This window comes from Typopeltis vanoorti, chromosome 4 (genome assembly GCF_054136105.1).
Source record: "Typopeltis vanoorti isolate ZY-2024b chromosome 4, IOZ_Tvanoo_1.0, whole genome shotgun sequence".
NCBI classification, from domain to species: domain Eukaryota; kingdom Metazoa; phylum Arthropoda; class Arachnida; order Uropygi; family Thelyphonidae; genus Typopeltis; species Typopeltis vanoorti.
Window position 1 is genome coordinate 81,662,860 of NC_143552.1, and position 26,140 is coordinate 81,688,999.

The 26,140-nt window shown below is 34.7% G+C and overlaps 1 protein-coding gene across 2 annotated transcripts in view; it reads right to left on the reverse strand.

Moving 5' to 3' along the window:
* Positions 1-26,140, reverse strand: part of RagC-D (Ras-related GTP binding C/D) — a 215,556-nt gene that overhangs the window by 79,256 nt on the left and 110,160 nt on the right. For both annotated transcript variants that reach the window (XM_090391300.1, XM_090391301.1), the window contains exon 6: positions 25,633-25,747. In XM_090391300.1, coding sequence (XP_090247426.1) covers positions 25,633-25,747 — 115 coding nt within the window. The remainder of the gene's footprint in view (positions 1-25,632; positions 25,748-26,140) is intronic.

The following is a 26,140-nucleotide window of genomic DNA, read 5'->3' on the forward strand; positions in this document are numbered from 1 at the left end:
AAATGAAAATGCAATTTTAATCGACCAAATTAAATGCATAAACCCATCATTTTGCTAACTCAAGCTAGAATTACCTAGTCACTGAAATTACATATTCAATGAGATACAAATGGTCTCAAAAACAAAAAAAGAAAGTTGCATACTTGACTAGAATTGATCACTGAAAATTATTTCAACAGATGAAAAAATAAAAAATAAAACTGTTACTAAACTGGCTAAGTTCCACAAAATCATTTTAAACACAATAAAAATGGATTAATTTTGAATACATTTTTGGGAAATGTTTGACTTCCCTTCAGTCCAAAGATACAAATGACCGAAGTAACATAAGGAATGCACTTCTAGTTGCACTTGTATTATCAAGCATTGAACTATGTGTGATATAATTAAGTACCAAGATAATTTCAGCTTGAGTTATGAAAATGATTGATTAGCATATTATCAATTAAGCACAGTGGTCCCATTTTCTAAGGTTTTTAACCTAGAAAAATTTGATATGAAGTCTAATAAATTCAAAAATACAATTTCTATGAAGACAGCCCCAAATATGGAATTACTTAAACTTCAGTTTCAATACAACATGGAAATTTATGATAAATTCCTTCCATACCTACACACAATAATAATAATAAAATAAAATAAATTGCAATTTAATTTACAGTTAGAAATCCACTGGATATTCATGAAAGAAGTAATGCAACTAAGTGGAGCACTGCCAGAAAGCCAAACCCATACAAATATTTCTAATCATCATTTCATTGATGTACATAAAGTGGGAGTTAAATGAACATTAAAACAGAGTTAAGTCTGTTACAGAAAATAAGAAAAAAATTGGACAAAATAAAAATGCATGCCAATATGAATGGATATACAAAAAAAAAAACTGACTAACTACATCCTGTTTCAGATACACCTCACTATTCAAATTCCTTCAGAAGTCTCAATATTAGCATCATTTATGAAATGTGACATACTAATGTCACATACTAGTATGAGAAATACTAATAACGGGTGTAATAGTCTTAGGCATTTGCTTTATTATTATTATTAAATTTTTTACATGTCACTTAATGATCAAAGATGGAGAAGTGGGAGGAGACCTTCATGTAGCCTTTTAAGGAACGTGGAACTTCTTACCTAATGCTCAATCTTCTGGTGCACCTCAATATTTATCTACATGAATACTGAATAAATGATGGGCTGGCAATTTGGGATTTAGACAACCAAATTGTATTCTTATTGGCTAATACTAAAATAAAATGATGATACAACATGATGGAATATCATGCCAGTGGGAATCACCCAGTTAAACAAGGATCTCACTATTTTTTTCATCAAGGAACCAGGATGAACAGCAAAAAGTTAGCTATAAGCACAAACCCAAACTCAATAATGGTGTAAAGATAATCATAAAAAAACACAAGCTGAAGAACTGAATAAGCACCAGATTTATAATTAATAGATTAATATAAAAGATGTTAGTGAAACAAAGACATAAATAGGTAAGATTTTTCTAAGTGACAATACAAGATGTATATTCTTCAGGCAATAATAATCATGTAAAAGGAGGAGTGACTATAGTATTCAATGCTAAATTTCTTGAATATTAAATAGTGATGTGTGCAAACATCAGAATAGGGAACTGAACAAGGAGACTTATTCATGCTTAAAGTGTCCCAGGAGATTGTACTAGGAAGTGGAGAAATTTTTCAAGGCATTATAGAAGGTGACTAACACATACACACAAAAGAGGAAATGTTGATCCTTGTTGAAGAACTAGAAATGGGAAAAATGAAAAAGATCAGAAAATTAAGAAAACCACAGTGGACACAAGAAATTAAAGGAGCAGTTCTGGAAAAGAAGAAAGCATACTATAAGTTCCTAGCAAATAAGTCAGTAGATACTCTTAAAGAATATAGAGAAAAATGTAAGAGCGAGAGCGAGTTAAGCAATGTGCAAAATAGCTAAACAAAAATCATGGAAAGATTTGGTAAGAATAAAGAATATATATCAGAAAGGTAACAAAATGTTCTGGAAGCTATTGAAAAGCTTAGAAATGGCAGAAAGAGTACTGCAGAAGGAATCCAAGATGTCAAAAATCGAAGATAAATATCTGAGATGTCTGGAGCAATTACTTTGAAAGACTTAAATGAAACAAGCAGTGAGAAAACAATGGCAAAAAGTATTCAAGAGGAACAATAAGGAGTACATATCAATACTTGAAGTAAATAATTTAACCAAAAATTATATAAATTAAGTGGATATTAAATCCAGCATAATTTCAGAGCCGAATACAGAAATTAAAAGTTTTGTATTTGAAAGTTGACCAGAGAGCTTGCAGAAATACACTCGCCACCATACTACGAGTTGCCCTAGCCGAACCTAATAGCAATATATTCATCTCTTATTGGTCCATTTTCATAAGATTTCACTGGTCTGACAGCTCTCATTGGTTTTCATCAGAGACAGGCAGAAACCTAAGAGAGCAAAAACGCTTACTAAGGAACTTGACAAGCTATATGGGCGCTTCGGTCTGCGTGCTTGCTATTAGGTTTCGACTAGGGCAACTCGTAGTAAGCTTTCTGATCAACTTTCAAATATTCGACTCTGAAATTATGTTAGATTTAATATTCACTTAATTTGTATAATTTTGCATCGCCGAATTGAAGCCTTTTGGCTCTTTATTTTAGTAAATACTTCAACCACCGATTGAGAGTTTGCTGATGGAAAATACACCTCTCCGACGCCTCAAGTTCCTTAGTACTAGAGGGTTTTTGCTTTTAGGTTTCTGCCTGGTCACTGACGAAAACCAATACGTTTGAAACAGCTGTCAGACCAGTGAAACCTTGTCAAAATGGACCGATAGGAGGCGAATATACAGTTGCTTCGGCATGCATGCTTGCAATTAAGTGTTTGGCTAGGGCAATTCATAGTATGGCGGTGAGTGTATTCCCGCAAGCTCTCTGATCAACTTTCAAATACGAAACTTTTATAGTTTCTGTATTCGGCTCTGAAATTACGTAGGATTTAATATCCACTTAATTTATATAATTTTGCATTGGTGAATTGAAGCCTTTTGGCTCTTTATTTTAATAAATTAACCAAAAAATGCTCATATACAGGTGTCAGAAGGTCAAATTCTAAATGACTGCAGTAGAGCACTCATAGTAATCATCTATAAAAAGGGGAATGAGAATTAGAGGAATTTCTCTGCTAAGTGTTCTGAGTAAGCTTTATGCAAGAATATTTGAGAAGAGAACTAAGAAAAATTATGGAAGAGAAACTTAGAGAACAAGATAGGTTTAAGCCATATAGAAGTTAAGATCAGATTTTTGTTTTATTTCAGAAACCATGAAATATAACAACAGATATCTCTTTTTAAGTTTTGTAGATATGAAAAGGAAATATGAGAGGGTGCTCAAAGAAAAGCTTTCAAAATACTGCAATTATATGGTGTAATGGAACATTATATATAGCAATAAATAGTCTATATTTAAGTCGTAACTCAGCAGTTAGAATTGAATGAAATACAAGAACATTGTTTGATGGAAAATAGGGATGCACACTACCTCCATTCTTATTCACAATCTATATGGGATCACATTATGAAAGAAAATGGCATTAAACCTGATATTAGAATCAGAGATATCAAACTAAGCTCTTTGCTTTTTTGCAGATTGATGTACTCCTAGACAAATTCAGTGCAAGTCTCCAGGATTCTTAAACTAAACTGAATAAAAAAGACCTAAACTTTGAAAACAGGCAAGAACATAAGAACCTCAGCTGCATTCTCAAAGTAGAACTCTATAGAACAAGTAAAATATTTCAGTTATTTAGGCACAGATTTTTTTAAAGATGGCGAATTAAATATGGAAACAGACAACAGAATAAGCAAAGTTAGTATGGCAGAGATCTAGCTGAATAAATTTATATGGAATAAGAGAGAAATTAGCCAAAACAATAAATCAGTTGAATGCAAGATGGTATTCAAACCAATTTTAAGTTATGGATCTGAGAGTTGAGTTTGAAATAAAGCACTTAATCAAAGAACCAGAGACTATAGATATGAGAGATCTAAGAAAAATTCAGGTAATGAACAGGTGGAATCAATGACAGAATCAAATAAATAATGAAGATATTAGAAGGAACTCGACATCGTTAGCATTTCAGAATGTGTGAGCAGAGCTCATCTGAAGTGGGATGGTCACTTAAACAGAACTGGAGAGGAATGGTTAGAAAAACAGGTGTCTGATGCCAAGATAACAGAAAAAGATCCCGAGGAAGGCCAAGACCTACCAAAGATTATAATATGAAATATGACAATATTGGAGTGCTGACAAATAACAGAATAATCTGAATGAAAACTGTTGATAGGAAATTAGTAATTAATAATGTAAACTTAATTATTCAGTACTATCATACTTTCCTGAACACATCTTGAGGATACATATTGGGAAATGATGATGGTTCTTGTTTGAGATCTAAACAGCAGAGTAGGAAATTATTATAAGATATACAGAAACATGAAGGAATAAACCCAGCTAATAGTAAGTACCTGCTGGAATTTCTATTCATGACATGAACTGACCATTACTAACACCATGATTTCCAACAAAGACGAGCACAAATTCACATGGAGAGAAGATACAAGGAATAAAAGAAATTCTCATTAACCATGTTATTGTTAACAGTAATATCTTCATCATACTTCAAGATGCAAGAGTATATCGAGGATTACAGGAGTGAGCACCATTTAGTTTTCAGCAGGATGAAATTATATATATCACACTGAAAAGTATGTAAGAATATTTTAAAAAGAAAAATGAAAGTTGAGTAGCTTTTAGAGGTTAACTGTAGACTCAAAATACACAAATATTATTCAAGAAAAAATGAGTTTGAAAACAAGAACAAAATCATTATAATTATTTGCATCATGAACCATTAATGTATTTTTTTACTTTTATATTATAATAAATCAGGGATTCTCAAACTTTTTAAATTTTGTACCACATAAATAAGAATCAAAAAATATATGTACCATCATAAATGTTATATGTATCATCATACCATCATTATGTTATATGTACTTTGTTTATTATAATTTTTTACATAAAAATACTGTTTCAAAATAAATATTAAATATGAAAACCCTTATTGACACGTTAATGAGACTTCGCATCCGAAAATTCACATAAAACTGCAATAAAATTTATTTGTTCGTTTTATTCGATTCGCCAAGCTAAATTCTTGGAACAGTCTACTCGTTACAATATTAAAATACATTTTTCTGAACATTTATTTAAATATTTTGCGTAAAAATTGTACCACCAAAAATAACGTAATGTACCATTAGTGGTACACGTACCAGTTTGAGAAACGATGTAATAAATTATAAATATGTGAAACTTTTTTAAAATTATTTAATACATTTTTAGTTATGAATCCAATATTATTATTATTATCTGAGACTTCCAGGTAGTCAAGGACTCATTGAGAGAGGCTATAAATCACCGAAACCAGCCATCATACCTTTCCTTAAATTCATTCACACTAGATCCACTCACTCACTGCCTGTTAAAGAAAAACCTAGCTCTTGCCCCTTTTGACTGTGAACAAACTTAACTTTCATGGATGCCGCCGTGTTATCTCCATCTTCCATATAACGAAAAATTTTATCAGATGATATCCTATAACACCCATTCAGAAGTTTATAGACCTCTATCATATAACCCCTATTTCTCCTGTTAACCAGAGTAATCCATATACTCTCAATCTGTCCTCATAATCTAAATTCTATAATCTGGATATAATCTTTGTAACTGTTCTTTGCACCCTTTCCACAGCTTCTTTATTACCTAGGAACCTAGGAGACCAAATTTGTGCACATTAATCCAGGTGCGGTCTTATCAAGGCCTTATAAAGAGGCAAAATGACTTCCTTATCCTTACAGGTTCAGGTTCGCTTCAACATTGCAATTATCCTCTGAGTTGTATTTGCAAATTTTACTATGTGATCTTTGAACTTCAAATTCCTATCCACCATTACATCAAAATCCCTAGCCTCATCAGTTTTTTTATAGCATAACCCTGCTAATATGATATGCTGATGGAAATCTCATCATGCCAAAGTGCATAACTAACATACTGACAGCTATTTTCATTTTCCCAAATTTCCAGCCTATTCAAATCATTTTGTAAGTGCTGAATATCAGTAACATCCCTGATTGCCTATCTTCACATCATCTTCACACAATCCTGCCCTGAGGTACACAACTGGTCAACCATCCACTAATCAAGTCAAGAGTTTATATTCCAATCCCATATTCTCCAATTTATGCAACAGCCTTTTGTGTGGTATCCTATCAAAATGCCTTAGCAAAATCTTACATTATCATAGTGTATTCATTCCCTTTACACATGTGAGAAGATAAATCCAATTCAGCTGAACATTCCTTTAGCATATGTGCTGATATTCCATCTGTCCCTATTGACAAATTCTTATCTAGGTTATGCAACAGCTCAACCTCATTTTCATGCACCTGTAACTCTTCATCCAATGTAGCAGCACCATGCACCATGTTACATACACCTGGTTGATATATCTTAGGAAAGTATAATCTCATTAGTTTCTGACACTAGAGTATCATCTACATTCAGTAAAATTATTCTTCCATATACAAACAGTAAAAACAAAGATTATGAAAATTTAAATTGTCAATAAAAATAATAATAAAAAATTCTTGAGGTCCTGCAGCTCAAAAACAATTTCCTGAATATACGAAATGGAGAAGGGTGTGTGGTAATACTTCTTGTGAATTTTTTCTGCAAGTATTCATTACAATGTTCTGGCACAGTGGATTAATTGGACCTGTGGTTTCCTTATCTATTTGCCAGAGATGTGCAAAGAAATTGCTGAATTAAGGACGATCAAGCATTTGTTTTGTGTATTGAGCATGTGTATTGTGGCAGTAAGTGTTTCTTTTTCTTTTCTTTTTTTTTTTTAAAAAAAAAACTACCTCCTTGGTGCAGTTTTTTTGGGACATTTGTCCCAAGATATTTGTTTGTTGTAGTCTGCCATTAAGTAGCAAACCAAACTTCTGACAGTGGGTTAAAAAAAAAAAAAAACGTGTCCTGTGATGTTTATGCCGTGTTCTGCAGATCATGCTCACTGTACTTCCGTTCAGCAGATTAATGGATTAGGATGGATGGTGACATTTGCAAAGAATTTTGCAGTCCTTTCATGTAGGGCAGTCCACATATATGACTCATCCCACTTGGAGTCACACAGTGAATGCAAATGCCAACAAACTACAGACAATTCAAAACAAATGTTTAAAACCTATTCGATGCACCATGGTTCATAAGAAACATACAGCTCCACCAAGAAGCCTATATCCTCCAAGATCAAACCTTTCACGCAAGAAAGATTTGAAGGTCATTGTACCATAAAAAGAAGCTCACTGTGCTGTATTTTGACAAATGATTTGGCAATGTCAAGGAAGCTTACCACTGTGTGCTGTTTCCAGTTATACCCAATGTTTATGTTTTCCATACTCTAAGAACTTGTTCTTCAGTGAAGTGGTTCTCCCAAAATCAAAAATAATAATAATCATCATTGGGGATAACATTTTATTTTTTAGTTACTTTATACAGTCAATGTTAGTATTATTTTTCCTAGGCAACAAAGCAGACTGAATTGGGATTAGGATTTTGTCTACTACTTTCCATCATGCTAAGAAGTAGTAATATCTTAATTACATCAATAACACCAATGACGTGCATTACAACTTTATGCAGCAGACATTTGATGATTTTGTTAAAAATTCCTGCTGATCTCGGCTGTTGCCAAAAGCTTCAGTTTTGCCTGCATCACAGTAAACCAGACCACATTCACCATGGAATGGTGGAAGGGGTTTATGTGCACAGAGTTTTGGACATTTTCCAGAGAGACTGGTTCTCTGTGTTTAAGAACTAAAGTTTCGTCTCCCAATGATTTCAATAGTTTTTAAGTGCATACTGAACTTCATTTGTAGCCTTGTTGAGCACTTGTCAGTGTTCTGAGACTAGTATTCTTGGAGCTTGTGCAAGGCACATTCGTGGCGACAGCTGTTAATGCAGCTGCTACCTGCTTTTCCAAGCTAGAAATTGAGTTGTCAATTTTTTTCCTTTGAGTCAATGACTGTTGGAACTGGGTCTACAGATTCATGTAGAGTGATCATTATTTTTTCCAGTTAATGAATGAGAACCGATCTGGGATATTTTCGTGTTGCGAGCCCAGTTGGAGTCGTCGGTTGTAGTCAGTGCTGAGTTCCTCTAACAAACCATATTTACTCGAATATAACTTGCACTTTTTTCCCAAAATTAAAGTTAAAAAGTCATAGCGCGTGAGATATATGTGGGGATTTTCGGAAACCAATTTCAGTTTATAATTGGTCACATTATTTATAAAATGAATGCATTTAAATTTTAATTATCAATGTTATTTAAGCAATCAGCTGCTCTCCATCAAACAATATATTTGAAGCCTTTTAGCGACAATGCTTCTGTAATTAAATTACCGTATTTGCTGGCATATAAGATGTACTTTTTTTCTTTGAAAATAGGTCTGAAAAACAGGATGCATCTTATACGCTGATACTCAGTTTTTTATTACTTCCATTTCTGGAAATTTTCACTGTTCCAAGTTACGCAATTTCTTTCTTGCTTCCTTGCGATGTGTGAGAGCATTCCAGTTACATAGAGTTCAGTGGATGCGCATGTGCTGTCATCGACGATCACAGCTGTGTTCCTGTTCGTTTAAGCTTTCCTTGGATGGTACAGAGGACAATTTGTTGTATAAGAACTCAGATTCTGATTTAGAAGAGGTTTCAAGTGTCTCTTCATTTAGCTCTGGAGATGAATTTCTGGGTTTTGACGAAGAAGATTAAAAGGTGGGTACTCTTTCCTAGTTAGATTAGGTATTTGTTGAAAGTAGACCTGCTTATTACTTTATATTTGAAATACTGTAAATTCATTATAATATTCAGTTTTTTTCCTAAAAAATGTGTACAAAAAAAAAAAGGGGGGGGGTTATATGCTGGCAAAATCATGTACCAAGCTCTCAAAATCCAGTTGTACAACAGTTCTAATGATAGGCTCTTAATTCACCCCCCACACAATTAAAGATCAAGTAGAAGTTAATGCTCTCACTCCCACATTTCCTCTACTGGTTGCTTCCATCTCTATGCATATGTGGGGTATTAACAAAAGATCACACGACAAAGGCAAGCCAATGACTGTCGAGTTGAAATGCTGATTTTCTTTAACCAAATTCCAAACTATCTGAAACTGCCATAACAACATTCACTATCTATTTTTGTGTGTGTGTGCAAACTATATGTGAAACTTTTTAATTTCTTTTTTTTTTTTTGTAAAGTAAAATCAGGAGTGCGAGATATACGCGAGGGCAAGTTATATTCGAGTAAATACGGTATTTGGTATTGGTAATATTTTGTAATATCAGTAGATCAAGGACATTAATAAGTGCTGTCATGATATAGTATGTGAATTTTGAAGATCCTAGAATCAATGTTCCAGGCTGTGTGCTTAGTGTTCAAGTCTCCTACTACTAGCACTGTTTGGTTTGTGTGTCAAGAATTTCAGGTAAGTCTGCTTGGTAACTCCTTGCTTGGAAAGTTACACACGGAATATATTTTTTCCAAAATTATATTTTGGAAAAAATATAATTTCCAAACCACAAATGGAAAATATATTCCATTTGTGATTTGGACCTCCACTCCAGTGATTTCTATGATGGTAAGTAATGGTGGGATTTACAATTTTAATGTGTTTTAATATTGTGCTTAAGAAGATGGTCAATAAACACTAATACTACATGCTGGAAGCAGTTGGATAAAAATAAAATGAACCTTTGCTCTGGAGTTGGAGTGCAAAACATACTTAATCAAAGTCCTGTCACCACATGTTTTTGGCTTGAAGTGGCTAAAAACACATAGTGATATTACACCAGGCAATGAAACCACCAATAAGGTACCTAGTACCATGCGAGTTTGGTCCTCATCTGAGGGGTCTGTGGATGTTGATCCACAAGTTGATCCTTTCCTATATTAGTTCACTCCTAGATAGTTTTCTCCAATCACCTGATTTAATGCTAGTCGGCTTGGGGAGATACCCCCCCCCTACTAATAGGCCCATCAATGTGATTGCTACACACCAATTCAACTTCAAAGAATTTGTGTACTCCATTTTGTGATGTCCAGAACATCAGCTTAATAAGCTTAGACTTCTGAGGTTTAGCCCTACACTCCAGAAGTCATGCAATCTTTCCTGGCTATCCTAACCCAGTCTGAATATGTTGGTTGGAGTGGGAGGCCTTCATGAAATGCACTACTCTATATACATAAGTGGCTTAGATGCTAGGAAATTATACTTAGTTTTATCCTTTATCCAAGTGTAAGTAAACTTTGTTCACTTACACTTGGATAAAGGATTAAACAAGAATTTCTTCATCATCATCAAGTTCCTCATATATTTACCCTCAAGAGGCATACAGGATATGATACTGCATGAAGAACTTCCATCATTACTAACTTCCTATTAAAATTTTCCTCCAAATCAATCTGTTATCTGTCAAGACTCCAACATTATCAGATCTAATATTTCTGTCTTCTAAGGCACCTTTAACTGTATCAATCCACCTATGTCTTCCTCTGGTTCTTTTTCCTGCCAACCTGACAGAGAACATTTGTTTTGCTAATCTTTCCTCTCCCATTCTGTTTAAGTGACCATACCACTTGAGATTAGCTCTGCTAGCACATTCCTGGACGCTAACAATGTCAAGTTCTCTCCTGATATACTCATTTTGAATATGATATTGCCATTGACACCATCTGTTCACTTGTTATCTCTAATCTTTCTCAGAACTCTCATATCTGTGTCACTTGACAAAAGACTGGAGATATCAAGATCTCTATTCTTTGATCAAGTGTTTTATTTCTAACCCAGTTCTCTGATCCATAAGTTAAAATTAGTTTGAACACTGTCTTGTATACAACTAATTTAGTGATTTGATTAATTTCTCTCTTATTCCATATAAATTTATTCAGTTGACTTCCTACCATACCAGCTTTGTTGATTCTGTTGCCTATTTACATATTTAATTTACCATCTTCACTAAACATTTTGCCTAAGTAGTTGAAATGTTTCATTTGTTCTATAGGTTCTGCATTTATGATGCAGTTCTGTTTTCAATGTTTCTGTTATTGTTAAAAAACAAAGATTTATTATATTTATTATATCAGTTATGCAATTTAATCAGGGAATCTTGTAGACTTGTACTGGATTTAATTAAAAGTATAACATCATCTGCATAAAGTAAAGACTGATATTAACATCTCCAATTTTGATTACCTTGATGGACTTTGTTTCACTCAGGATTTCTCCATTAGTGCAGGTCACAAAGATGCCTCCAACAATCTCGATCTTGAGCCTCTCTCCTCCATGTTATACCCGTATATTTCACTAATGGATCTTCCCATCTTGCAGGTGGTCTTCCTGGTTCTCTCTTTATTCTTGGTTGCCAGTTAAGAATTCCATCTGTTATCACTGAGTCTGGCTATGTGATCTGCCCATCTCATCTTGCTTTTGTATACTGCAGTTACCGCATCTTTTATGCCTGATCTCGTTCTTAGTTTCGTGTTTCTAACATGTTCCATTTTGCTGATGCTACAAATCCTACGTTCTATTGCACGCCGAGTTATTCTGAGAGTCTCTTCTTTTCTTGTCGTGTTCCATGTTTCCGATCCATATGTGAGTGATGAAAGAATGTCACTATTAAATAGTTTGCCTTCGCAGAGATGTCAAGATTTGGATCAGTAAATGTTTCTTTTAGTGTGTTGAATGATAGCCATGCAGCTTTCTTTTTGCTAGTTCTTCAGATAAATCGTTATTCATTTTTATTGTTTGTCCTAAGTAATTGTAGGAGTCTACTTGTTCTATGGGGATGTTATTAATACATAGGTGACTGTCATTTGTGTAGATGTTTTTAATCCATTTTGATTTTTCTAGATTCATTTCTAAGCCTATCTTACTGCTGTTTGTGTATTTTTTTCACCTATTTCTTCTAGGTCTTTTGGGTTGTGGGATATCAGTACTAAATCTTCGGCAAACATAAGGATTTGTAGTTTTTCACCATCTATGCTTATTCCTCCGTTTAGGTCTATTTTTTTCAGAATGTATTCTAAAGTGCTGGTAAATAGATTTGGGGAGATCACATCGCCTTGGCAGACCCCTCTCTTTATATCTATATTTATAGGTTGATCATAGGGGTTATTTGTGTGGTCTGATTTTTGTTAATTTCTTTTATTGCATTGATGTAAGTAGGATCTACATTCATTTCCAGTAAGGCACTGATGACTGCATTGTGTTCTATGGTATCAAATGCTTTTTTAAAATCAATAAAAAGGAAACATAGAAAGATTCAGTATTCTCTGCATTTTTCTGTTAGTTGTGAAATGACTTGGATATGATCTATTGTGGAAAAGCCTCTTCTGAATTCTGCCTACTCTCTACTGGAGTTGTCTTCAAGAGTGTTTTGGATTCTGTTCAGTATTACTCTGTTCATGATTTTATATATGTGAGAAAGTAGACAGATTGGATGATACTTTTTTATGTCTTCCTTGTTTCCGTTTTTGAATAGAAGTATGGTTTTTGAGGTTCCATTCCTCTGAAATCTTTCCTTCTTTGAAGTACCATGTGAATCTGGCAGCCAAGGCTCTGAATATAGTTGATCCACCTTGTTGGATTTCTTCAGCCTTAACATGATCAAGTCCTGAGGCTTTACCTTTATTCATTTTCTTAAGGGCATGTTCTATTTCTTCTGGAAGTATATCTGGTATATTGGTTGGTTTTGGAATGATGGGTTCTGAGACTCGGCACTTAGTTGCATAAAGATCATTATAAAAATTCTGCACAATTTCTTCTATCCTTTTTCTATTAGTATGTTTTTCTCCATTTTGATCCTGTAAAGCAGATGGAATTGACTGTTTAAAATTTAAGTCTTTCTCTATTTTTTTTCAGGCTGGTTTTTGCCTGCACTGCTTCTCTTAGTTTTTGTATCCTAAAAGCTTCGTAGTCTTCTGGAATTCTTTTCCTTAGTAACTTACAGATAATTTTGTATTCTAGAAAATTTTCTTCAGATTTCTTCAGTTCTTTTCTCTTTTTCAGTAGTTGTATAGTTTGAGGTGAGAGTCGTTCTCTTTCTTTTGTTTCACAGGAATTTCTGATTTTTTCTTGCACTCATTGAATTTATTAATAAATGCAATATAGTCATCATTTATGTAACAGTTCTTAATAGTTCATTCGGTCTCTTCTATGTACTTCCTGAACTTGTGGTAGTCTATTTGTTTGGGTTGTCTTTTGTGGTTTGATGTTGCCCTGATATGGTGTTTTTTTTTGTGGTCTATTCTTATAATAGCTCTAAGGAATCTGTGGTCAGAATCTATGCTGAAGTATGTTCCGCACGTTGTACCAACATTTTGTACCAGTCTTTTACAGTCTGTTAAAATGTAGTCAATTTCATTTTTTGTCTCTCCATTCAGTGATTGCCAAGTCCATCTTCTTCCTGGGCATTTGATGAAAAGAGTGTTCATGATAAAGAGTTGTTCAGCTGCAGCAAATTCAGCTAGTCTCTCTCCTCTTCTATTTCTTTCTCCCAGGCCATTTGGACCTATAAACTTTTCATTTTCTTTTCCACATCCTATTTTGACATTAAAGTCACCAATAAATGTGTATGTTGACTTGTAATTTAATACCTGTTCAAGATTCATGTAAAAATTTTCCCTTTCTTGATTACACTGGCCAACAAAAAAAATTTTTTTCCCTGCTGATTTCAAATATCAAACCCATTTTTCTCTATCATGTCAGGTTTTTCCTCTATGGCATTTTCTTTTTTTTTTTTTTTTTTGCTAATTTGTAAGTTTTTGATGGTTTTAAGGAGGCAGTACTATTTAGAGGATCAAAAAAATCGATTTTTTAATATTATTTTCTGAAAGTATGTACTTTTAAAAATCTGTTCCTAACTTTTTATCAAGAAATTCGAAAAATTCCCGAAGATATAACCTATTATTCAAAGCGGTGCACAGATCAGAATCAGAGCTCTCGCTCATTAGTAAACGAATAAATGCGTAAGAACCTGCAACGGCACGTACTAGCGCTTTGAATGTGAGAGAGAGAGGCCAATAACCGACCTAATACATTTAGGTGATGAAAAGTAGGCGATGACAACTGCCTAAAACAAATGAATGCTATATGCGTCATAGCGGACAAAGAACGATCGAAATCAGTCAATCGTTAATTGATCGTGAAAGTATGATGAGCGCTTATAACGTTTCAATAAAGTCTCTGGTTTTTTTTGTCTTGTTAATTGCATGTTAGTCGGCAGTGAAGAAAATACATCATGTCTACTAATTGAAATTGTGTCAATAGTGTAGATTCCTTCTGCTACATTTGTGGCAGCTTTACTGTTCCCAGTCAAAGGACAAATATCACTGATTTCGTTAAGTAAGTGTACTTTGCATACTTTGACGTAAAACATGCAGATCAGGACAATTCATGGGCTCTAAATAAAGTGTGTAAGTCATGTGTAGAAAATTTACGACAGTGGAGCAAAGGAAAACGCCAAAAATTAGCTTTTGGCATTCCAATGATTTGGCGTGAACCGAAAAATCACATAGATGATTGCTATTTTTGTTTAGTTTAGACTTTCTGGTTATAATAAGAAGAATAAGAAAAAAATTGTGTATCCAAATCTCGACTCAGCAATTCGGCCAGTTGCTAATTCCAATGAAATAGCCATGCCAATTTATAAAGGACTTCCTTTACTTGAGAACGAGCATGATCGGGATATGCCAGATGTTCTTGAGGAGCAAGACCCGGATGTTGATTTAGACAATGAAAATTTAATTGCTAGTTCTGGACCGTAAAGTTTTACTCAAGTGGAATTGAATGCTTAGTAAGAGATTTGGGCCTATCAAAGGAATCATCAGAATTGTTAGCTTCAAGATTAAATGAAAAAAACTTACTGGAGCAAGATACAAAGATAACTTTTTATCGTAGATGGGAAAGTAATCTTGTACAATATTTTAAACAAGAGACTGAAATGAGTGTTGTACAATATCATCCAAATGAGTGGCGTTTATTTATCGACAGTTCAAGCAGAAGTCTCAAGTGTGTCTTACTACACAATGGGAATGTATATGGCTCAATTCCTATTGGCTATTCAGTCCACTTAAAGGAAACATATGAGAACATTAAAAAGGTTCTGAAGTTATTAAAATATACAGACCATAACTGGATCATCTGTGTGGATCTTAAAATGGTGAACTTTTTACTTGGCTTTCAAAGAGAATATACAAAGTTTCCATGTTTTCTATGCTTCTGGGATAGTCAAGCTAGAAACCAACACTGGAGTCAGAAACATTGGCCTCTTAGAATATCCTTAAATGTTGGAGAACAGAATGTTATAAATTAACCTTTAATCGACAGAGAAAAAATAATTTTTCCACCTCTACACATCAAACTAGGTCTTATGAAGCAGTATGTTAAAGCTTTAGATTTACAAGGTGACTGTTTCCAATACATATGTGAAAAATTTCCACGACTTAGTTATGAAAAAATTAAAGCCGGTGTATTTGATGGACCACAAATTAAAACTTTAATGAGAGACCCAAATTTCATCAACTCTATGAACGAAATTGAGAAAGAGGCCTGAGCTTCATTTACGATGGTTGCGAATAATATTCTTGGAAACAAAAAAGCATGCAATTACAAAGATCTAGTGGAAACAATGCTTGAAAATTTCCAGCGCCTAGGTTGCAACATGAGCATAAAGCTTCATTTCCTATACAGTCATCTTGATAGATTTCCAGAGAATTTAGGTGCTGTAAGTGATGAACAAGACAAAAGATTTCATCAAGACTTAAAAACTATGGAAGATCGGTACCAAGGAAAATAGGATTCTCACATGATGGCCAACTACTGTTGGAGTATTCAAAGGGATTGCCAAAACAGAACACACAGCAGAAATTGCTACAAACAAAAATTTATTCCCTGAAACTCATGTGTAAGTAAAATTTGTTATTTTTTTATAAATATTCTTGTAATTTTTAATGAATATTGTTAAGTAGTTATGTATGTAATTATCGGCCTCGCTCGCATTCAAAGCACCAGTACGTGCCGTTGCAGGTTCTTACGCATTTATTCGTTTACTAACGAGCGAGAGCAGTGAGTGCTCCGATTCTGATCTGCGCACTGTTTTGAATAATAGGCTATATCTTCGGGAATTTTTCAAATTTCTTGATAAAAAGTTAGGAACAGATTTTTAAAAGTACATACTTTCAGAAAATAATATTAAAAAATCGATTTTTTTGATCCTCTATATAGTACTGCCTCCTTAAAACTATCAAAAACCATAGAGGAAAAACCTGACGTGATAGAGAAAAATGGGTTTGATATTTGAAATCAGTGCACCCAAATTAGTAAAAAACAAGTCTCATATAAAAGTCAGCAAAAATTGTGTTAGACTGTGTTATCAGCTACAGCTGTTGGAGCGCGGCAGGATATTAATTTTATTGTTATATTGTTCTCAATTCCAATTAGGAGTACACCTATTCTTTCAGATATGATGTTACAAGAAAGAATCGACTTGGTGAGCTTAGATTTAACAATGAAGCCCACTCCGCCTTGTTTGCCATTGTTAGAGGATGATCTGAGTAGTATCTGTGAACCATCATACCATCTTGCTGTCAGTTCTTTCAATCTTTTTGTTTCATTTGCTAGTAGGATATCTAAGTTGATATTGGTTAGTTCTTTGATTAATAAACCTATTCTGTAGTCTTTTGCCAAAGTTAAAGTACTGAGGGTACCAAATGCCATTTTCATAGATTTAAGAGCAGCCTGCTTTCATCTGCGAGATTCTTAGCACCCCTGGCCTCACTCAGTGCCTCACCATTGCTGTAGAAAGGTGAGTGTGGGCATCTCAGGACTTGGGACCATTTATGTTGTTGCTGTAGTCGCATATACACTTCTCCTGACTAGGGTTCTGAAGTGTTTGCCAGAGCTCTGTTAGTGGTGTTGGGTCCAGGCCCGATAATGGTTAGGATTCCCAACACCCCAGGGTGCACCATGGGGAGGTAGAGTTGGACTTTGCATTCCCAATATCCAATTTTGATATCAGGTTTAATACTACTTTTCTTCATGATCCATATACATAATGAATAATAGGAGGGATAATGTACATCCTTGTCTGACACCAGATTTAACATCAAACCATCTTTGTACTTCTTTCAATTCTAACTGCTGACTTACAACTCAAATAAAGACTAAGTATTGCTTGATATAATGCCCCATTGACACCATATAACTGTAGTATTTTGAACAGATTTTCTCTTGGCACCTTGTCATATGCCATTTGCAGGTCTACAAAATTTAAATACAGATCTCTGTTATATTCCCATGATTTCTCAACTATTTGTCGTAAAGTGAAAATTTGATCGTGAGAGCCTCTATTTGTGCTGAATGCAGCTTGTTGTTCACCAAGCTTCCCCACAAGCCTTCTCAACCATTTCTCAAGTATACTTGCATAAATCTTACCAGGCACACTCAGTAGGGAAATACCTCTGCAATTCTCACATTCAGTTTTATTTCTTGGCATCTGTAATTTAATTTCTACCCAAATGAAAGAACTTCCAACAACAACTAGCTAAAATTCCAAGAATTTTAATAATAAGATATTACACCTTTTCGCTAGTTGTATGACGGAAATATGATTTCTGCATTACCTAAACCTTCATAATCAACACAGAACACAATGAAATTTTAAATATTGCCACTACCAACATAGATATCACAAGAGTGGAGATCCAAACTGCAAATGCAGGTTCCTTGAAAATATACTCTGTATGCAACTCATCCATCAAACAGTTACTGGAAGCAGACTTAACTGAAATCCCAGACACAAAAAGCAGTGCCAGTAGGAGGAGATCCGAATGCCAGCACATAGTCTGGAAGAACAGAATTATGACTTGAAACAGTAAAACCCTCAATGACTTCGCTATGATCATTAGACCTTCAGAACCCAAGTACTACAATGTGGCAGGACTTCCTAATGTCTTCAACGTAGCGATACTGCAGAATGTTATGCATCAATACCAAAGAAGTGTGATATATGACCTGAACTCTGACTGCAACCCAGTTTTAAAACATGAAAATATCCCAGATCGAGTACCCAAATGTCAATTGGACAAAACTAATTACTCTACAAATCTAATGGCTCAGTTCCTGCCATAGGCTCAGAGGAAAAAAAAAAAAAAATTAATGACATAATTTTGAGCTTAGAAAATTATATAACAACTGCATTAACAGCTGCCAATGCAGATGTGCCAGCAAAAACTCTAACCGAATTCTGGATGAGATTAAAAACCTGAACCATGAAAAGAACAGAACCAGGTACCAATACCACAGAATGCTGACCCGAGAACACCAAAAAGTGCTCAATAGGGCTACAAAGGAAGTTTGATATGCACTTAAAAACTATCAAAAGTGGGAAACAAAACTGCAGTCCTTAAACACAGAGGATCAGATGCTCTCGACAATGACCAAAGCTCTATGCATACACCATAAATCCTCTCTCACGAATCCATGGTGAACATGGTCTGTTTTACTATGATGTAAACAATTTTGAAGCCTTTGAAGATAGCTTAGAGAAGTGTAGTCCAAACTATGCTCATATTGATCTAGACTTCAATCAGTAAATTACACACATCATCATTAAATTCCTGACATGTACCCTCAAGGGGTGTACAGGATATGATAGTACTACATGAAAAAATTTACATCATTACTAACTTCCTATCTACAATTTTCCTCCAATTCTGTCTGTTACCTGTCAAGACTCCAACGTTATCAGATCTTACATTTCTATCGTCTAAGGCACTTTATACCATATCAATCCACCTATATCTTGGTCTTCCACTGGGTTGTTTTCCTGCCAACCTGCGCCCATTCTGTTTCATACCACTTGAGATTAGCTCTGCTAACACATTTCTGGATTATGACAATGTCATGTTCTTTCCTAATATCCTTGTTTTTAATATGACATTGCCATTGATAACATCTGTTCACGCCTCTAATCTTTCTCAGAACTCTCATATCTGCGGTCTTTGGTCAAGTGTATTACTTCTGACCCAGCTCTCAGATCCATAAGTTAAAACTGGTTGAACTGTCTTGTATACAGCTAATTTAGTGTTCCGACTAATTTCTCTCTTATTCCATATAAATTTACAATTGGCTTCCTACCATACCAGCTTTGTTGATTCTGTTGTCTATTTCCATATTTAATTTCCATCTGTATTAAAAATCATGCCTAAGTATCTGAAATGTTTTACTTGTTCCAGAGCTTCTCCGTTCAGAAAAGCAGTTGACATTTTCATTGATTCTGCCTATTTTCTTTGTCTTTGTCTTTTTAATGCTGACCTTCATACCATATCTATTACAACAGTTATTAAATTTAGTCAGGGAATCTTGCAGACTTGTAACGGATTTATTTACAAGTATAACATAGTCCGCATAAAGCAGAGCTGACATTAACATCTCAAATTTTGATATCATGTTTAATACCACTTTCCTTCATAATGTGATCCATATAGATAATGAATAACAGAGGGGATAATGTACATCCTTGTCTGACACCAGATTTAACATTAAACCACCTTCCTGAACTTCCTTCAATTCTAACTGCTGACTTAAAACTCAAATAAAGACTAAGTATTGCTTGATATAATGCCCCGGCACCTTTTTGGGATATGCCTTTTTTTCAGATCGACAAAACTTAAATACAGATCTCTGTTATATTCCCATGATTTCTCAACTATTTGTCGTAAAGTGAAGATCTGATCCTGACAGCCTCTATTTGGCCTGAATCCAGCTTCTTCACCAAGCTTTTCTTCCACAATTCTTCACAACCGTTTCTCAATTACACTTGCATAAATCTTACCAGGAACACTCAGTAGGGAAATACCTCTGTAATTCTCACATTCAGTTTTATTTCCCTTTTTATATATAGGAACTATGAGAGCTCTACTCCAATCATTGGAAATTTGTCCCTCTGTCCAGGCATTCTGAACTATGCAGTGCAGCCACTGAAAGACTTTTATACCACCATATTTCAGCATTTCTGGTCGAATATCATCTACTCCTGCTGCCTTTTCACATTTCAGGCCTTTGATAGCTTTTTCTACTTCAAGTATGGATATGTATTCCTGACTGTATGCTTCTTGAGTGTTTTTTTTACCACTGTGCTATCACTGATTGTTTCATTTAGCAATTTTTCGAAGTAATTACTCCATGCTTCAAGGAGATCTTTTTCTCCCTAATATTAAGTTTAGTTTAATCCTTTATCCAAGTGTGAGCAAACAAAGGTTCGGCTATATCCCAAATTGCCAGCCCATCCTCATTCGTTAAGTATCCAGGTAGATACCAAACAGGGTGCACCAACCACGAGAAGGTGAGGATTGGACATTAGGTCAGAAGCCCTATTCGGTTCTCTGCATTCCTTTAAATGCTATGTGGAGGTCTCCTCTCAGTTATACGGCTTTGACTCTTAAGCACCCCAATTACACACATGGGTATGATAAAATGCACAGAGTACATAAACTCCATCCAAATGACATCACCTATCATGTACACGAAATCATCATCAAACTTAAGAATAGGAAAGCACCCCAAGCCCAGATGGGATTTCTAACAAAATCATTGAATACCTGCCACATAAAGCTGTAATGCATATTATTACTGTTATTAATGCAATATTAAGATATCACTAATTTGCTGCACAATGGAAAGTAGCAAATGTAATTTAATTCCAAAACCAGGAAAAGCAGCACAGCTTCCCCAAGACTATTGCCCAATCAGCCTGCTTTCCTGCCTAGGAAAAATAGCTGAGAGGGTAATACTAATAAGACTTCAAAAAGCCACCTAAAGAATTAAATCTCATCCCAGATGTGCAATTTGGATTCTGGGAAAACCACTCCACAGAACAACAAGTTCTCGGAGCTATAACAAACATTAGTGAACAGTTCAAATGGAAGCAATGCACAGGGGTGATCTTCCTGAATACTGCAAAGCATTTGACAAAATATGACACAAACTATTTTCCACTAGGACTGGTCAAACTTACCAAATGATAGCTCAGCAATTGCAAACTCTAAGTGAAGCTACAGGAATTAGATCTAAATGCAACATCACTGCAGGTGTTCCCTAGGGCTGCCTGCTGTCATCTCTGCTCTTTGTTATCTATGTCGCTGACATCCCATGCACTGTTGCCACCACAATGACCCTATATGCAGATGACACTGCAATAATGGTCTGCTCTTTGCAACCTAGATTGGCAATCAACAAACTGCAAAATGCAGTCTCAGTACTGGAACAATTGTTCAAAAAATCACTAATTGGTTTTAATGCAGACAAGAGCACTGCAGTGCTATTCACAGAAGATAAGTTTCCCAGCAGATCAAAGTGTCATGTTTGGCATCCCTATTTGATGGCAACCAGCAGCCAAATATTTAGGGATACAACTAGGTAAAGGGATTCACTTTACAACTTGTACAGATCATGTCTGTTCAAAAGCAAATAGGGAAATGGGGGCAGCTATACCCATTACTGAATCGTCATAGCTGGCTAAGCACAGAACTCAAACTGCTGCTATACAAGATGTTGATCAGGCCAGTCCTGATGAATGCCTCACCTGCATGGAGTCACACATCAGATTCAAATGTTAGCAAACTACAGACAATCCAAAACAAATGTGTAAGAATAGCATTTAACACACCATGGCTCATAAGAAACATACAGATTCACTGAGAAGCCGATATCCTTGAGATCAAAACTTTCCTACACAAAAAGGCTGTAAAATTCTTTGGAAATGCTGCTATCCATCCTGACCACTAATCTGCCAAGTGGTAGACCACAGTGAGCTGTGGTCTACCACAGTAGTCCCCCCCAAACCATACTGAGCGGGTAAGTTTTTTTTTTTAAATTCACTGCCAGAAGCCCAAAATGGACAAGCCAACAGCTCTAATATTCCTAGCCCATTACATCTACAGCCTAGAGATAGACTACCACAATTATCTCAGGACAAACATCCAAAAACCATACCAAACCTTTTTTATTTTAAGGGAAAAGAGGGAAAAACCTCACTGTAGTCAACAGTCCATAATGGTTGAGCCAAGTGCTCAATTATATTATTCCTTAACTTAGAAATTTTGTTGCAAATCCAACAAAGGGATAAAGGACCACAGGTCCAGTATCATCTGCATATAGGGCCATTGTGATGGCAACAGTGCATGGGATGTCAGTGACATAGATAGCAAAGAGCAGAGGTGACAGCAGGGGAGCTGTGGGGAACAGCTGCAGTGATATTGCGTTCAGATCTAATTCCTATAGCTTCACTTACAGTTAACCTTGGTATCTCCTCTGGCTCTCAATGATGACATTTAATAATGTTCTGTTCAATTCACACAAAACCATATGACAGAAGTATTTCTAAAAGAATATTAAATAAGGTCTTTAGGCTTGCTTGCTTCCTGGGAAATAAAGTGGTTCTGCTCAGTGGTGGGTTTTGGCCTGTCACTGAGTAGAGCCACTGATGAGATTTTGATGAGTTTAGGAATGATCCTTTTGGGTTGTAAAAAATATATTATATTTAATTATTTAAAATGTATCTTCAAAATTTCCTTATACTATTCTTAACTTTACTTTAACTTCTTAACTTGGTTTACTCTACTTATTATACTTTATTATAGAGTTGTAACTCAGAGCTCTTAGTATGTTGCTTGATTTAGCTCCTATTCTTAATCCTCTCATTCAACTTTAATCCCCTCCCCCCTTGTCTCAAGGATGCAATTATGCTTCTTCACGTGCACGAAACTTTAGAACTAAGAAATTGCCTCTGGCTGGAGCCAATTTCTTTGTCTGAACTGGCGTTTTTCTAATTAGAATTCTGAAAATTTATTTGTTTATATCGACTGCATCATCAGGATTCACGTATAGGAGTTGAATATCCTTCCAAAGAAAAACACTCAGCAAGGCACGGAACTTTCCTCTCTTACACTTATTACTAAATCTACCAACACAACAATATCAATCTTCAGTCATGGCTCACACAGATTCGATTTTTATGAGCAGTGCATTGGTATGCAGGAATCAGGCAAATTATTTGACAAACAAAACAATTTATTCATTCTTATTGAATGTACATTAAAAGTTAACACTAAACACACAAATAATTCAGGCTCTATACTTCTACAGCGATATATGCTTGGAATTATGTATATTCTTCCTAGTTTAACAATTCTCTCTAACACAACTTGTATAAGGTAATAATTTAGCTATCACTTGGTCATACACAGAACAAACTAACACACGCTAAACAATAGACAGGCTTAGCTAATAAACAATATTAAGCATATTAAAATTTTCACCTTAGATTAATTCTATCCTGTCTCCACAACTAAACAAATTAATTCAATGATTAGCTAAATGCCTTCAGTCCTCAAACAATATTGACATAAAAACTTTGGAGTAATCTCTGTCACAATTTCCACCTCTAGTAAAATACAATATATTAGACCTTACTTTGTATATAGTCGTCCACACTAATAGATTCTTGAAATCACTATTCTCCGTTACATTCCGATCTTGGCTACACATACGGGCACCTTTTTCAGAGATCGATGAGGTCACTTCTTATTTCCGAAATCGTCAGAAAACTTGGTGACCGTAAATCCGGAACTGACTTTCTTCAAAACTCAAACGCATTATCTTGCACTTCTGGTGCCTGTTGGCTGGAACGTAGATCACTGACCTTGAATCAGCACACCATTCTCGAACCTGGATAAAACCTCTCTTTCTATATGGCCATCTACCAGAAAACGACCGACCGCTACTCCAGCTTACGAAAATCCGACGACGCCAACAAACCATGGCAAGAACCACCTTCCGACAATGAGTACCAAGACTTCAATGCGACTGTGCCCCCCTTGCGTTCGAAATCTCCCCCTTTTATATCTCTCCATCGACCTTGGGTCCTGCTACGATTTTATTCCCTTGAGTGTTTCATGGGTCTTTGCACGGCACCCTTTTAGATCGCTGCATTAAGGCGGAAACCCCGTACATACCTGACCTTCGCAATAGTGATTGCCTCAAGTCATATCTTAATCTGTCTGGAATATATCTTTGTTTTAACAATCCTTTGTTACAATTTAATTTTTTACTTAACTTCCTTTGTTGTTTGATGTCATACAATATTTTGGCAGTTACATGATTTAACAGTTCACTCTAAATTATTTCCATATTACAGAATCATAAGAAAAAAATGCTAATTAAGTACAAGTATGTTGTATGGAATTTTGTTCTCCAGTAAAATCGGTATATAAGGATTTTTGTACAAAAATTCTTCTATTTTATTGAGGAGATTTTACAGGGTCATTCATTGAGATCTCAAGTGATCTTGTAGATCATTCAGTTTCTGGAGAAAGATACCTCTGCACCTTAACAGTACTTCGATAAAGGTGAAAACCAATCTAGGTAGTGGCCCTTCCCATAATGCGATGCATTATACAAACCCAAAAGGATGTGTGCTTTGCAATATGAGATACTAAGGCAATGGACATGAAGTCACTTGCTTCTATATACAAGTAGCCTAGTTGTGAAGATGCTTCAAGTGCAAACTTTGCTTGTTTACCCTTGGAAAAAGGATTAAACGAGAATATAATTTCTTGGCATCTTTAATTTAATTTATAACCAAATGAAAAAACTTCAATAAGTAGCTCAATTGTGAAGACACTTCATGTGCAGTTTCTGTCTGCTCCTTCCTTTCCAATACCGATATGAGCAACAACAAAAATATAAGCTTGAACACTAGAATTTCTTGCCAAGTATAATTATCCTTGGCAAGAAATTATCCCATAATTTCTTGCCAAGTATATTAATCTCAACTCAGCTATGTTTATTGACAAGTCTGTTTAACTTGTTTCTAAATTTACTATATTTTGAAAAAGTTAGTAGCTAGGATAGGATAATGAAATATTCAACACTGCATTCAGTCTTATCTAAGTTACAATAATATTAAACAAAAAATAATCAATACAAAAAATGCAACAGAATGAGAAGACTCTCTACAATAACATCCGTTAGACTTCATAAAGTAGAACAAAGGAATGAAAACTGAATATAAGACATGCTCATAATGCTCTACTTACTATAATCATTGCATTACATTTAAAATATATCAATAAAATATCTATTGATTAATAAGGTAATTCCAGCTGAATTCTGATTTCCAAATTTAATAAAATATTATTTTATAGTATGTTCCTTCCTTTGATGAGAAATAAATGTTACCTAGGAATTAAGTATTTATTAATATTTCATTAATTCTGCACAAGTAATGAATACACAAATTGCCTTTTTAGATTTATTAAAATGTACATTATATGATAAATGTAGTATTAGCTGGAAAACCAAATAAGAACTAAAGTAAACCATATGTAAGTAGTTTAAGAAAAAAGAATCCACTTACAGTGATGAATATATTAAGAAGATTTTCTAAAGCAGGTAACTGAGGAATTAATTTTTGTACAACTTTGCTAAAGGCTTCAAAGATTGAATGATCATATATGCTCGTCAAGTAAAAGCTAAAAGTAAAACATTTAATTCATAATTTTAGTTATACTGAACATGAAGAATTCAATATAAAGCAACAAATAAAAAAAAAGTACTTCAGGTTTTAAGTACTTATTACTAATAACAAATGAGTGTATTCTGCTATTCAAATGACAAAATATTAGGTAAGATTACATCTGGTTCAAAAGAATAGTAATCATGCATATGTGATCAGAGGGTGTTTGCAATTGATAATAAAAGTATCATGCTAGACATACAACACAAGTGATCCATCACCTGATATAATTTTTTGAACCACTTTTGAGCTAGGCATTCTTCTCTGAATAATATGCATGTCTTAATAATTGCTTGTATGGCATTTGCTACTAGTTTATAAGCAAGCATAAATTCTGTGCCACTTTTTC